Source organism: Emydura macquarii, unplaced genomic scaffold (assembly GCF_026122565.2).
Source record: "Emydura macquarii macquarii isolate MOO-44397 ecotype Brisbane River unplaced genomic scaffold, CSIRO-AGI_Emac_v2 contig_3080, whole genome shotgun sequence".
In the NCBI taxonomy this organism is placed as follows: Eukaryota; Metazoa; Chordata; order Testudines; family Chelidae; genus Emydura; species Emydura macquarii.
This window is the reverse complement of record NW_027133217.1, coordinates 3,640,390-3,655,205: the sequence shown is the minus strand read 5'-3', so window position 1 is coordinate 3,655,205 and position 14,816 is coordinate 3,640,390. Positions and strand designations below refer to the sequence as shown.

At 39.9% G+C, this 14,816-nt stretch overlaps 1 protein-coding gene across 1 annotated transcript in view; it reads left to right on the top strand.

The window, feature by feature from the left end:
* LOC137141563 (meiosis-specific coiled-coil domain-containing protein MEIOC-like) overlaps positions 1 to 14,816 on the top strand; it is a 62,236-nt gene that overhangs the window by 11,776 nt on the left and 35,644 nt on the right. The window contains exon 2 of the mRNA XM_067530499.1: positions 8,397 to 8,528. Coding sequence (XP_067386600.1) covers positions 8,397 to 8,528 — 132 coding nt within the window. The remainder of the gene's footprint in view (positions 1 to 8,396; positions 8,529 to 14,816) is intronic.

The following is a 14,816-nucleotide window of genomic DNA, read 5'->3' as shown; positions in this document are numbered from 1 at the left end:
AACTTGTTAGCCATCATATTTTAACACACCTTTTTATCCCAGGAAAGAGAAATTCTAAGGGCTATTTTGCCTCAACCTAAACAAAGGCCTTTGTTTTGTTGGGTTACCTACCACAGAAACAGAGAGTTTGACAATGTTACTATATTTATTTTGGCAACCTGATTATTTTTTCTTCCCTCAGAATTAGTGTGGTCCTGTTAACCTTTTCCACTGTCCCTTCACTTGACAGTTATTAAATGAAATTCAGTTAGCTGACGTTGCTTCTTTAGTCCTCTCTCTCTTTCTTTAGTCTTCTGCTGTGGGATAGTCCAGTGAGATAAAGTGGGGTGTTTTGGGAGAGGAGCAGGACTCTACTGGCCCATCACTTTTTTTTTTTTATTTACACTGTTTGGTTTATCATGACAAAAGCTTGGTGTGGGAGAAGAATTATGGCTTTGTTATGGAATGCAATGCAACAGTGATATCTTTAGTTAAAAACAAAAGGGGAGAATTCATGGCTTCAGGTATTATTTGTCCTGGAAATTGTCAGAAGTGAAACCATGCTCATGCCATGGGTAAAAATATAAGGATTGTAAAATATGCAGGAAATAATGTTACTTTAAGCAAAATTTTTAAAATAATTAAAAAACATATTCCTTTAGACTGGACATAGAGCCAAATTTCTTCAAAAAACACCCCACCCCACCCCCTCCACACACACACAACTTGTGCAAATCTTACCCAATAATGAGCTGGCCAGGGTGACATAAACCATGACTTTGTGTGTGGAAAACAGAGACACATGGTGGGTGAGGCAATATCTTTTATTGGACCAACTTCTTTGTGGGGAAAATAGTCTTTTTTTCTTATTTTTTCTATTACACTTACCCCTAACTTAACACTTTGGTCAGTGAACTGCTTCATGGAGAATTACGCCCCCACAGTCCAGTAATATATGGGACTAATTTATAATCAGAACTCTTGTACTCCTTTAAAGTTAAAATAATTAAATCCTAATTGAATCTCATAGCTAGTAATGCTTTCCCAATAGGTGATGTTTTCTGAGGACAATTTTAAATCACTATTGGAAGCATGTGATCCCCTTAACATTGCTTCATTTCCCTGTGGGAAATAGAGGAAAAGGAATTCTAAAGTTTTGCAGTGCTTCTGTCCCTATCGGTTTAGACTTTGGCTTTTTTTTCCCTCCAGGCAGTTCCTATAATCAAGTGAGGCTGTTTCCAGGGATCTCACGTTTGCATTACATTATCTTGAGCCCTGTACTTTGTAGCTATTACACAATAGGGAGAAGACTACAATTCCCATGGTACTCCCACATACTGGTACCCCAGTGACATCACACATGACATGGCTGAGAATGGTTGTAAAGCAAGAAGAACGAAAATGTAAGCTCGCTGTTTCTTTCACTCCTGTAGCAGGGCCTTTGGCAGGCTGAAATCCTTGTTCATTAGGACGGGTTGCTGCGGATGCATTTAAAGGGGGGAGTGTGTTTGAAAGGGGTGTGGGATGGGTGGTGTCAAAGTGCAGGCAGTTCGCAGTGTTTCTCTTAGAGCAGATTAGCGACTCCTGTTTGGGGGAAGCCGTGTGGAGTGAGTGCTTATGGCTAATGCTACTAGTTTATTTTCGCTGCGCACAGACCCAACTCTTGCCTGCCTCTTTCCCTTGTTTGTTTATTGTACTGCTTCAGTGGGTGGAGAAGAGACGTAGGCCATAGCTTGGCAACAGTTTCTATACGCGAGTAGTAACTGAGATGTGTAGTGTGTGTACGGTGTACGTCCCATGGCAGCGGTGTTTGGGGGAGGTGGACGAGGTGCAGCAAAAGCACAGGTTCAGCAGGGTACAGACTACGCCACTAGGCTTCATGGCACAGGGATCAGCTGGCGCTGCAGTGCTTAAGTGCATACGGTTAGTATGTTTTAAAATCTGTGGCTTTTGCTTCCTCAGTGGCTTGTGTTGCTGGGAGGAACGGCTGGTGGTAACGTTTGTGCAGGTTTGTTTTGGTGGAAGTTGATTCTCACACCTGGAATTCAGATATATGTGCATTGTCTAGGTCAGGAGAGATGTTTGGAGACTGACTTAATATTGCTGTTGTAGTGAGTGGAAAAATACTATCTAACAAAGCACATTTTGCAGATTAATATTTTCTAGAGCAGCTAGATTGGTGGTATGCTAAGAAGCTATGGTAACATAGTTGCCTGGCTGTGCCCAATCGTTACAAATCACCACTGAAATTGCTATTATAAGCGCTCAACACAAAAGTCCAAGACTCAAAACTACAGGTGTGTGTTACTGGTGACTCAGAAGGAGCCTTCTACTAGGGACAAATATATTAATAGGATGGACAGCTAGAAATCACAAACTATCACCCCTCCACTCTAATCAGACTCTACATCTGAACAGTATAGTAACTTTCAAGCCAGATAATTTTTCCTCTATTTTCTATATTTTATGGCTTGCATTATTTGTTAAATATCATGACACAATGTTTACCTGAATCTGCAATTTTTGAGACTTTTTTGACTTTTTTCCTTTGCTGTAGGAATTTTACAGATTGCTGACAAAGATGGGGTGAGGAAAGCATTTCTTAATCTAATCACAGTAGGCTAATGTAAATAAGAAACAAATCCTTATATGAATGTAATAATGAGCTACCTAGTACATTTAAATCTTGGCACAGGTGAGGATAGTTCTGTTACATAACAAACACTGACATGTTGCAGTCAGCTCCTTTTGAGACATTCAATGCCAGTCAATTTCTTAATGTGTTAGGAATATTTTTATAAGTATCTGTTAGTCTTTCTAACAGTGAGAATACATTTTGAAGGATAACAAATATAAACTTTCTTTGTTTGTGCACAGTGTGGAATTTTAATGGGTATTAAATAGTGCCCACTTTTTTTTAAAAAAATAAAACTTTTCAAACAGTATTTGGTAACTTCACTTGGAACTTCATTTCTTTTAAATGGCAGGCTCATTGGTGCTGTACTGTGTCCCTTTTAAAAATATTTTTTTTGTGAAAGTGTTATCTTATGATCTGGAATATGTGATTTAGAAAAATATTGAATTGCATATTTACATGGTTTTGGTGACATTTTAGTGAGTCAGAGTTGAGATCTTTTACCAAACTTGTGTTTAATAGTTCCTTCAGTTTCCCTGCACTACCAAAAGATAATGGATTGTGACAGAGTTATGAATTCCAAGGTGAAGGCAAATGTAGTTAACTAGTATCAAGCTTCATTACCTCTCAGTAGAACCTGTAATGAATGACTATTATTAAATGCTTTATTAGTGGTTTGGCCACTTAGGAATGTTATGAGTTTTATAGCTTGCCTATTAATAGATCCAGTAAAACAGTTGCCCCTCTCCACCACCCCCTCATCTCCCTTAAATAAAACATTTCTTCAAGAGACACCTAATTTGAGTCAGAGCCTTTTAGAAAAGATTCTTTTAAATTGAATTTTGCAGTAATTTTTTCAAATTTTTAATGCTCTGTGGCTTTGCAACCCAGATTGCACATGGGCCTCCAGAGTGAAGGAGATTCAAAGTAGGTAGTATGAGGAGGAAGAGAGGCCCCCAGACTTTTCAGTGCCTTTTCCATGTCACCTGAGTTCTAGAGCTTGGCCTTCACTACTGGACTTGAGGTAGCATGGTAAGATGATTGGCAGCCTTTCTCATGTCACCTCAAGTTATTTATTTCAAATTGCCTGTTCTGTGTAGGCCTACATGTATTCTGAGTTGCAGAGCCCCAGAACTTGCGAAATTTTTACACTTCCCTGTAATGCTGCCGACATATACACTGCATCTGACTAGAAGTGCATAGTAAAACATATATCTGTGTGTATCCTTAACAAAGCATCTTCAAATGTTAATACAGTGACTATTTGAAAATTACATTGTTAAACAAACTCCCATTCCTCAGTGAGGATTATTTACTGGCTAAACATGAGGTTTCAAAGTTTTGGTGTTGAGTTTTTTAAGGCATGCAACAAGATAATGTTTTTATCCTTGCCCTTCCTACACGTACATGTCTCAGGTAACTAAAAAATGGCAAAATGAATTTCCACCAAAGCATTCACCTTTTGACTGAGCCAAAGTATGGATTGCTTTCATCCAAAAAAGAGTCGTTTTTGTGCCAAACGAAAAGAGAACCATTTAGGTAGGGGAAACTGGTATGATGAAAATTATTTAGCATCCTTAAAAGGATACTGTCAACTTGATATAAAATTTTCCAGACAGAAACATTATTTTCTACTATATTTACAGGTGATGTCTAAGATTACCAAAACTGAATTGGAGCCTCAGGGGTTGGAGAGTACTTGCCTGGATCCCTGCATAGGACTTGGCAGTGACTTAAAACCTGGGGTGAGGTATTCATGGATTCTTCCCTCTCTAGGTCCCTGTACAGATTGAGGAAGCAATAGAAGTCTTGGAGTTAGTGAATATTTTTTCTGTACAGGGGTCAGATGGGGATGAACAATGTTGGTGTGATAATTTGTCACTCTCATACCTTGTCAAGGGACTGTAGAGTACCTAGTACTAGCTGAGACATACACTCCCCCACCCTTCCATTGGGATCAGAAAAGACACTTAGCTTTAGGAAAGAAAGAGGTGGCCCCTATTGTCTCCATGCGACTGGAGAGCAGAGGTAGTTGGGCAGGGGGCAAAAGAAGGAGGTTTGTCTTTCATTTTCTGGCATGACTATAAATCCAAGGATTTTAAAAAAAATTAATAGACTTTGCTTTAGTGTTGTTGCTACTGAAGAACCGGTTAGTTCCAGAAGTGTTTAGGGGGATGGGAGAGATCCTTCTAAATAATAGCAGATGAAGAAGAAAAACACTTAATTAAAACATTTTGTAAAAAGAAATTAAAATAATTCAGGGGGTGCGATTAAAGGTGCTCGGTGAGAAACATGAAATTTTAAAAATCAGTCAATTAAACAAAATGCAAACTGTCGTTTTTTCTTTTAAAGCATTTGCTTCTGTCAAAGCTATAATGGAAGTACCTTCTATACTTAAGATATCCCAAAATGCAGTTCAAACAGTGAGTTGAATTGCTGTGAATTATTTACTACTAGTGCAATCAGTGTGCATGCATATCAGCTATTAAGCGCTCAGCAACAGCTCACAGACAGCCAGGGTAATTGAAAATCCATTTTATTGAGAGAGGGAATATTGGCTAGGACACACAAGTGGTTCCATAATCTTTTCAAAAGGCTGCCATAGGCTTTAACTTTTACTTGGACACCTACCTACACATGTAGCATCATGGGGCATCAGCAGTGATTTGAACATCACCCAATGATTTCAAATGCCACCCTGTGGCTTCCTGTTCTAGGGCATAAACTGTTTGCCATAAAATGCCTGTCCCTTCCCACTTTGTAATTGCATAACTGGTCAGATGCATTATTGTTTCTTTTGTATTCCTGTGAAATGTCCCATATAATGCAGTGTGATAGATGTAGTGATATATTAGATGGACTGTTGTTTTTTTCAGTAAGTCTACTCCTATACAGAGAGGAATGCGCTAATAGCTGAGCCATATTGATCCTGTACACGTTATTTAACATCAGTAAGGCCTTGTGTTCACTGCTAAACACAGAGTAAGTAATCGCAGATTAGTCAACCAGTGCTAGCCTAATCTGTGAGAGTGCACCCACACTTATTGTGCTGTATCTGGCCATGACAAGCAATACAGCTATCTGGCAGTGTATCTCAAGATTGCTAGCTCCACAATTCATTACATGGTTTTGTGTTTGCATTTACAGGGTGTTGTGGGGCAACTTGTCTGCCCACTCTGGGAGGCAGTTTGAGGTCTGGTCTACACTAGAGAGTTTCATTGACAAAAGTCAGCATTTGTCAACAAAACAGTGCTGGTGTACACATTACAGTCACACACACACCCCCAGCCGACAAAACTGCTCTGTTTTTTCGACAAAATAAAACCACCTCGATGAGAGGTGTAGGGCTTTTGTCAACAGAGCTAAGGTCATGCAGTGTCAATGTAGACACTGTGTCCCCTTATAGCGGTGGAGGAGCTGTCATTCTTGTCAAGCGGAGCGGAGAAATTGACAAGAAGGCTGCTTGGAGGTTGCCTTGGAAGCCCAGGGTGGCTGGTTCTGTGCTCCCGGCTGGAAGTTGGGATGCAGGACGCTGCTTCTCGGCTGCGTGCCGGGACCGGGCAGGATGCGGGCGGCTGGCTCCCATCTCTGAGCGGGGACCAGGTGGGATGTGGGTGGCTGGAGCCCGGCTCCCGGCTGCGAGCTGGGATGCAGGCTGCTGCAGCCCGGCTGGACCGGGGAGAAGTCCCTGCGTGGCTGCCCCTGCTGCAGGCTGGTATGAGGCAGTGCTGGGGGGGGCAGCCCACAGGGATCCCGGGAGCCTCTGGGCTCCCGGCAGGGAGCTGAGAGATGGGTCTCTCAGCTCTGCACATTGCCCCTTAGGTTGGCGGACGTGCTCCTGATGAGGATGCACTCCACTGACCGAAGGAGAGCAGTGTGGACCTCAGCCACATGACTGAAAGTTGACGTATCTTTTATGTCAACATATTTTTGTAGTGTAGACAAGGCCTGATGGAGAGAATGCTTCAATAAATTTTTTATTTTGGGTATGTCGAAAATACCAATCAACAGAGGAATTGAAATGAACTAAAATAACCTAAAATATAACAAAGGGCTTGTCTACACTAGCGCTTATGCTGGCAAAACTTTTGTTACTCAGGGGTGTGGAAAAAATATCCCACTGAGCAACATAAGTTTTGTCAGCATAAGCACTTATGTAGCTGCGTTATGTTGGCAGGAGAGACTCCCATCAGCATCATAAAATCACCTAAATGAGGGGTGGTAACTATGTCGGCAGGAAAGCTTTCCTGCTGATGTGGCACTGTCTACACTAGTGCCTATGCCAGCAAAACTCATGTCATTCAGCGGTGTGTTTTTTCACACCCTTGAGCAACAAAAGTTTTGTTGTCAAAAGCACTAGTGTAGACAAACCAAAAATAAGTGAAAAGAAAAAATTGATGATAAAAAGTGTTATTTTCTTAAAGATCTGTATGGTAAGAAAAGTGTGGAGAGAAGAAAGTTCTTTTAAAACTTATCAACTTTTCTATCTTTACCTAGCTTAAAAGCTTGAATGAGTGCCTAGCTATCTTGGCATAAATACTACACAAATGACTTGTCTTCACTTAGGATGTTATACCTAGGTAACTTGCACATTTGTTAATCTGCTTTAAAAAAGAAAAATCTGTCAGTGAAGACAAATCCTAAGATTTTCATTGTCCCAAGAGATTTTTATTCATTAATTTTATTCATTGTTCTACTGTATCATCCTGGAGATGGATGAAGCTGGAGAAATGGCAAGCATGCAAACTTAAAGCAAGGGGCTGCATAGAGGCAAATTAATAGTCACTTTCTGTGGTTGAGCCTGTTAAGTCTTTAGCGAAGAGAAGTCCCAGGAGTGTTTGGGCAGCACATGCAGAGCTATCTGTTCAAGTACTTCTATAATAAATCAAACTATGAATTGCACTGAAATCCATTTCTGATAGTTGCAGAGTTTACACTCTATCTTTTAAAAATGTACATATGGCCAATACTAATTTTTTCCACCCGTTTTCCAAGAACCAAATTGTCACTCTGGGAAATCTTGTTTTTTGGGATTCTTCAGTTTGAAGTGCAAAACTGGCTGTGAGATGGGGTAGCCATGTTGTGATTAGCATATGACTCAGATTTAATTTTTTTCTTGGAATATTGTTAATGCTAAACTGTTTTTGTGGCCCTTTAGATACTACAAAGTTTGATGTTTTAGAAAAAACTGACTAGTGGGAGGCTTTTAGATATTGTTCTTATATAAGTTCTTCAGTAGACAGTTGTCTCTATTTAATTACATACCTCCAAGTCTAAAATCAGTTCATCCTTTTGAAATTAGACCTCAGTTTACGCACTTGCTGTTGATGAATGACACTGAACTTATTGACACCATGTAGGTGAAAACTGATAAATTTAGTCAATTTTCACTTTTCTGCACCTTGGAGAAGAACCTCTGAGAAACAAGGGAGACACTAGAAATGTCTGTCTGAAGACTTTAGCCAATGTGGTACTGCCTTTCTAACTTCTGTTTGCATTTGGAAGGTATCCTTTCCTTTAATGAAATCTTAAATTCTGCAGGAAGTTATGGCAATTGTCAGGGAGTTTCCAATTTGTGCTGAAAAAGTAGATTTTTCAAGTCCTGGATTGTAGTATAGTACTATCACTTCTCTTGAACCTTATTTACTCAACTAATAAAAGTTATCTTTAATGTTGTTTCAAGTTTTGGCTTTCTGATTAATACATACTATTTTTTCTTAAAATGCTCTTTCCAGTTAAAATTGCTAGTCATTGATTTTCATGTTTAATTATTTTTAAATAGGCTCCACCTGTGATTAAGACTCTGAATTTCTGCTTATACGGCAATGGTACAAAATTGGGAAAAGAGAATTTGTATTCTGATAGTGAGGACATGGTCAAACAAAGTGCCACTCTCAGTCACTACAAACCACAGGTGAGTCAAAAGTAATTGCTTGGTAAGGTGAATAGAAAAGGAGTTCTCTTACTGTTTTTTTTTTTTTCTCTCTTTACACTGAAATGTATAAGTTAATGGTATATGGTATGTCTTTAGGTTTCTTATACGTTAGAGGTGGAAAAGATCTCTCTAGTATATCTGGATCACTATACAGAAGAATAATCCATCAATTTCTACAGAAATCAACAATTCCATGTCTAGTCTGGCCTCAAGTGACTTTTTTAATGATGATCTCATGAGCTTCATTAACAAGATATTTTGAAAAATTGTCACAATACCACTTGATAAATTCTCAGTGGCAAATGTGAAATGAATTTATTTTCAATCTATTTCCCAGCTAACTGTTACCCACTTAAAAAAATCACCAATACAGTAGATACTAATCATCCTTGATGGCAATCAGGTTATAAAGGCTAAGGAAAGATGAGCATCACAGAATGATAGGAATCCTACAAAGGTGATATCCTTGGATCTAGTTAGGTCTATATTTTTAATTTTCTCATCCTGCAGAGCTAGTAGATGTTGACAAATAGGGATTTTTTGTTTGGGGGAAGGCATCACAATTCTCTGGCTGCTGAAAAGGAGCATTCTCTGCTTCCTCTCACCACCATATAAGCGCCTTCAAACTGCTCCAAGGATGGGTGAGGGGAAATGAGGTTGTCACTACTCTACCACTTTACATTCTTCTGGCTGCTGTTACTGGAGTTGGCAGGATTTCTACAACTCATGTACTCTGTCCCTTACTTTAAGTTTTGGGTCCTCCTGACCAATAAATAGCTCTATTATTTACCTCTACTGATGATCGGTTTCTCAAGTGCAGTAGAGTGAAAGTGATACAGTTCTTGTGAATTTTACTACTGTCCCATAGGGTTAATAGCAGTTAAAACTGAGAAGACTCTAACCAGTTTTAGTCTGCTGCAGGCTGGGAAAGCTGTCAACAGCCACAGAGGTACTGGAACTACTTTTCTGCAGACTTAAAAAGGAAGCACACCTTTGTTTTACATTTAAGTTAACATTTAAATGATTACTGTAGTAATTTGAGCTAGAAACTTAAAAGGAATATAGTCAACTTAAAAATCACACTTCTTTGAAAAGGTTTTTATCTAGTCAATCAATGGCACTGTTGCTCTTTTCAGAACATGGGGTGTGTGCCAATCAGTTCTTTGATGTCTGCTGAGTCTGACGCGAGACAGTCCCATCCACAAGTAGGGCACACCCATAGACTAACAATGCTTTGAATCTGAGTAGCAGATTCCTTTCTCCTCTACACTGGTCATCACAAAGCTTGATCCAGTCCGCCTCGCAATGCCTGGCTCCATCTACAAGCTGACTCTGCCATCCAGAGCGGCATTCTGAATTCCTTTCCCAAGCATCCACAGAGAGTATTCTTTGGAATAAGTCATCTTTGCTAGCATCCTGAAATCTGCACAATGGTTTGCCTTTCTTTTCTAGACCCTTCGTGAGCTTCAGAGTACAGCACACTCTTTGGAATCCTGTAATTGGGCACTCGCTTGACACGTCCACGCTGCCTGAGTCTTTTCTGACTAATCAGTGTTCCCAGGAATGACATGAGTATGATTTAATACTTCCACATTTGTCACCTGTCACGCCATCTTACGTGAAGAATTTTATGCAAACATCTGAAAACTGTTTAGTCTTTTCGTCTGGCATATGTCGTCCATGTTTCTGAGCCATATAGAAGAGTGGATAAAACACGTCTCATAAATATGGATTTTCACATTAGTTGACAATTTGTTATTGTTCCAGGCTCTGTCTTGCAAAAGACCAAAGTTGCTGGCTACTTTGCTAATTCTACTGGTAAACTCAGCATCCAGATCTACATTGCTGCTAACAGTAGAGCCAAGGTAACAAAATTGGTCAACAACATCCAGATGAATACTATCTAAGGTGATATCTGGAACTGGTTCTGCAGAGCCTTGGTGCATGATAACAGACTTCTTCAAGCTTATTGCTAGCCCAAAGATTTTACATGAATCCGAGAACTTGGTAATAAGATGTTGTAGGGCAACAATACTGTGAGCCACAAGGCTGCATCATCTGCAAACAACTGGTATTGTTAAAAATAAGATCCAAAGTACCTGTGAATAAAAAACTATCTAGGTACTAATCTATTACAAGTTGGAATACCTGTTTTTTAGGATAGGTGACTCTACAGGGTTTCTATCCTGAATTTAGCCAACAAAAGGTGTTTTGGTACTTGTGTGCCATTACAGGGTAGGTTAAATGCAGTATGAAGCAGTGGCTTCTGTTGCTTAAATTGTTTGGATTAAGTGAAGAGAAGAAATTTGTTACTTAAAACCTTAATCTTTGAGATTTATTTTAGCATTGTATAACTATTAAAATAGCCAACATACTTTTCCCCACCTTCATGTGGGAGGACATCCAAGCACCATTGACAATTTTTTTGTTACTATTTTCTCCCATCCTGTAGTACAACGATGTCCTCTTAATCAGGAGAGGGTAGGTGGATACTTTGCATAACTGTCTAACAATCCCTTTTGCCACAATATTAATGGGATCCAGCAAAAGCGTCTGACCCATCCGTGCCTAGGATAGCCACCTGAAAATGCCAAGGTGAGGCCAGGCTGCAAAAGGAGAGCAGACTCTGCTAGCACTGGTGAGTAACACTGAAGTTAGACTTCCCCATCAGCCACAGACAGTGCTTCTGATTCCCCACACTGGTTATCAAGAAGCTAACACAAAAAATACACAGCCGTCTTTATAGCATTTCAGTCTTTGGCTCCCAATCAGCCACTAGATCCAGTAAAGGGATAAGTTTTATTAAAACTCTATGCTTTTTACGAAAAAGTTCTCCTGACCCCAAAGGGTCAGCCATGTCGCCAGATCAATATGAGTTTGGATCTTATCCAAAATACCACGCTGCCAGCCAATCCTTTAGCAACTAAAACTAAAGGTTTATTATAAAAAGAAACAAACAAGGTGAGAGGTGTTATATGATTAAAGCAATCAGATACATACAAATGATTTGAAAATCAATATTTATCATGTTTTCAGTAGAATTGTGGAGTTTGCAGGTTTGTATAGTCCCTCTGGTGATCAACCAGTCCCTGGATGGGTCTGAGTCCTTGTTTCACAGCTTCAGTGGTATATGAGTTGATCCAGAGGTAGGAAGCTGAAGACAATATGGATGTGGTGCAGCTGCCTATTATGTCTCTTTGCCATGCTGCTTGTGGAAACTGGAAATTTACAGAAACATGGAGTCCAGGGTCACCTGGTGACTCATAAGGTATAGCCCCTGCATTCTTTCTCTGGGCTTATGATACCTTTGAGTTCCCTTAATTTGCCATTAAGCAAGCTTAGTGCTGCTGCCATATTAAACATGTCCATAACTCCCAATACAAATATGACACGCAGACATAAACAATATTGTCATACTTGGCAAATTATAACCTTTATAATGGTACCATGGCATATCTCATATGAATTATTGATGTTAAATAATATCATAAGCGGTCCCCTTAATCAAGACAGCAGCACAGAGCAGGGTTCTCTTACCCTCCCACTGTGGCTGACAGATTGTCTCTGTTGTGATGGCAGCTGCTGTTGTCTCAAAAACAGAGGCCGCTGTTAGTCTTCAACTGTGATTCCACATCCGAGAGTAGGATGTGGCTCTTAATGGCTAAGCAAATTAACTCTTCAAAAATGCATGGCCTGATTATATTACCAAGGACAGAATTCTTAATTTTATGTCCCAGTATTTGCAGCTTGTCCTAAATGAGCTGAACATTTGTCTTGGTGTGCACTGAGAGAGAATGTATTCCATCAGAATGCATCATTCTTATGTTTCCTTTATTAATTGGATATCATAAGAGAGCTTGTTTTTTGGGGGAAGGAGGAGTTTGTTCCCCCTGCTAGCTGATAAGAGAGTTTGGTTGAAATCATGGCCCATTGAAGTCAATGGTGCTAGGGATTTCATCCATTCACTTCCAGCTGTGGCTCTGATCAAGCTTTGTCCACTCCTACACCAGTTCAGCTTCTGAATTCTGACTTCAGCAGTTGTTCTGTTAACTGTGGCTATGTGTACACTGCTGGTTGCACCGCCGACAGTGCAGGATCTATTTTGCGGGTTCAACTGAGTGGCAGTGAAGAGTTGCTCAATTGAACCCAGAAGTTGACTCTGTAAATCCACCTCGGCAAGAAGTGTAGCGCTGCGTCGACGGGAGGGCATTTCCCATCGGCGCAACACAGTGGGAATGGTGCGGTAAGTAGATGTTAGGAAGTCGACAGGAGATACGCAAGCTACATACATTAACTTGTATTAACTGAAATCTGCGACCAGTGTAGACCAGGCCTCAGTCTCAATTACCTTTGAAATTCCATTCCTTCATAGTAGATTCAATTAATCAGGTTATCATTCATCTATTTTCAATGAAGGATTTTGAGACTAAAAGTTTACTGGAGCAGAAAGAGCAATGCTTTATCTCCATTTCTTGTTTTCCTTAACTTGTCCATAATAATTTAAACCAAACATTAGACACTCCCAGTTAGTTTAAACTATACACTGATTTTTCTGTTTCTTTCATTGACCAAATTGGAGGCTCTCTCATTCTGCTTGAGCCAATGTTTGGAAAGTTCACAAAGATGACTACCCACAGTGCATGAAGTGTAGTCCTTCAGTCCGATTGTCTAGTGCAATTCCTGTAGGCAAAAGCTAATGACACTGGAAATACCTGAGATAACTCCAAGTTTAGCTACAGTTACTATTTTTTTTAAAGACAGGACAGAATTAGTCATCAATTTATGTGAATAAATGTGGTCCTCAATATCTCCTTATGAAATACTGTAGGCTGCTTGTTCAGTCTTTTTGTGACTGTACCACCTTTGGACTTTTTGGTTTTCTTATATAATAGGGGTCAGTTTGGCTGCTTTAAAAAAGGTCTAGCAATTTTTGCAAACTTCGGAGAAAATGTGCACATTTCTGTATTAAAGTGCCCTACAACATCAAAATGTTGTCCAATCCACTCAAGTTAAGTACCTTCTCTGCCAGGCCCCATGTACTCGATTGAGTCGGAGTGGGGAAGAGAGGCCTACTAAGAAAAAGATATGGTGGCTAAAACCAAATCAAACTCAGGCGTAGGTCTTGCAACAAGCAGGGCTTTAGTGTTCTGGTTTCCTACAGATCAAATAGAGAGAGAGATTCAAAGCAGCTGAACAGACAGTAGTATCTAGATTCTCCTGTGGGGTGGGGAGTGTACTTAGCAATACCTGAGAGACAGTGGAATGAAGACTGTTGACTTTTTATTTATTTTGATTTAAGTAATCACTAAAAAGATGCCTGTCCTAGGCTCTAGGCACCATGGCACAGAAACAATACAGTTGAAATCTTAATATCATTAAAATGATTAACTGAGCAGGAGGTCAGCCAAACACCTACAGGAATTTCTTTTAGTCCATTTCTCATATAGGAAGTATACCCTCAACCTTCTCCAAGAACCTTATCAAAAAGTTCTTCAAGCATTTGTCCACACATGGATCCCACTGTAGGTGTGTACCTTATACGTGTAAGCCCGGAATCTTTTTTAGCCAGCTGTATTTGGGCTACACATGCATCCTGTACTCTCTCATCCCTCTTCCAAGGGTATAAAGAGTGGAGCAGCCCCTGCTACCACTCAGTTCTTTCTTACTCCCCCTGGTACAACTACATGATGCCCTTCTTCTTCCTTGTAGTTTCTTAGATTGTTTAGGATAGTTACTTAGTGAGTTAATTACTATTCTTTGTAGCCTATACATTTTGAGTGCCCATTGTTCAAAAAAAAAAAAAAAAGGCGAAAAAAAATTTTTTTTGAGTCTCCCACTGGTATCAATTTGCAGGTCTCACAGTCTTTGGGCTTTAAAATCAGCCCTGCCTGTGAATCACTTGTGCCTGCGAATATTGGACATATTAAGTGTCTTTTTTGTTTAGGGGAACTGTATATTACAGCCAAATGTTCAGTTTGCAAATCCTTTTCTAAGTGCATGCAGGGAGTTAGTGACATCCATTTAGAAATGTTTCTGATGGAAAGGTTAGTGAGAAGTTTTCCCAAATTTTAAGTCCTTCAACAAAAGCAATCTGCTGTTTTAAAGCTGGTTTCTGCTGGTACTGCAGCTACTAGAGATGCTACTCATGGTGGCTAACATGCCAACTGCTCTAAGAGACATCATGCTTCTCAAAAACATGCTGAGCCTTCTTTTCAATCCTCTTTGGATCAGTCAATCTGACTTCTGCTGCCCAAGGTAGGAAGAAGC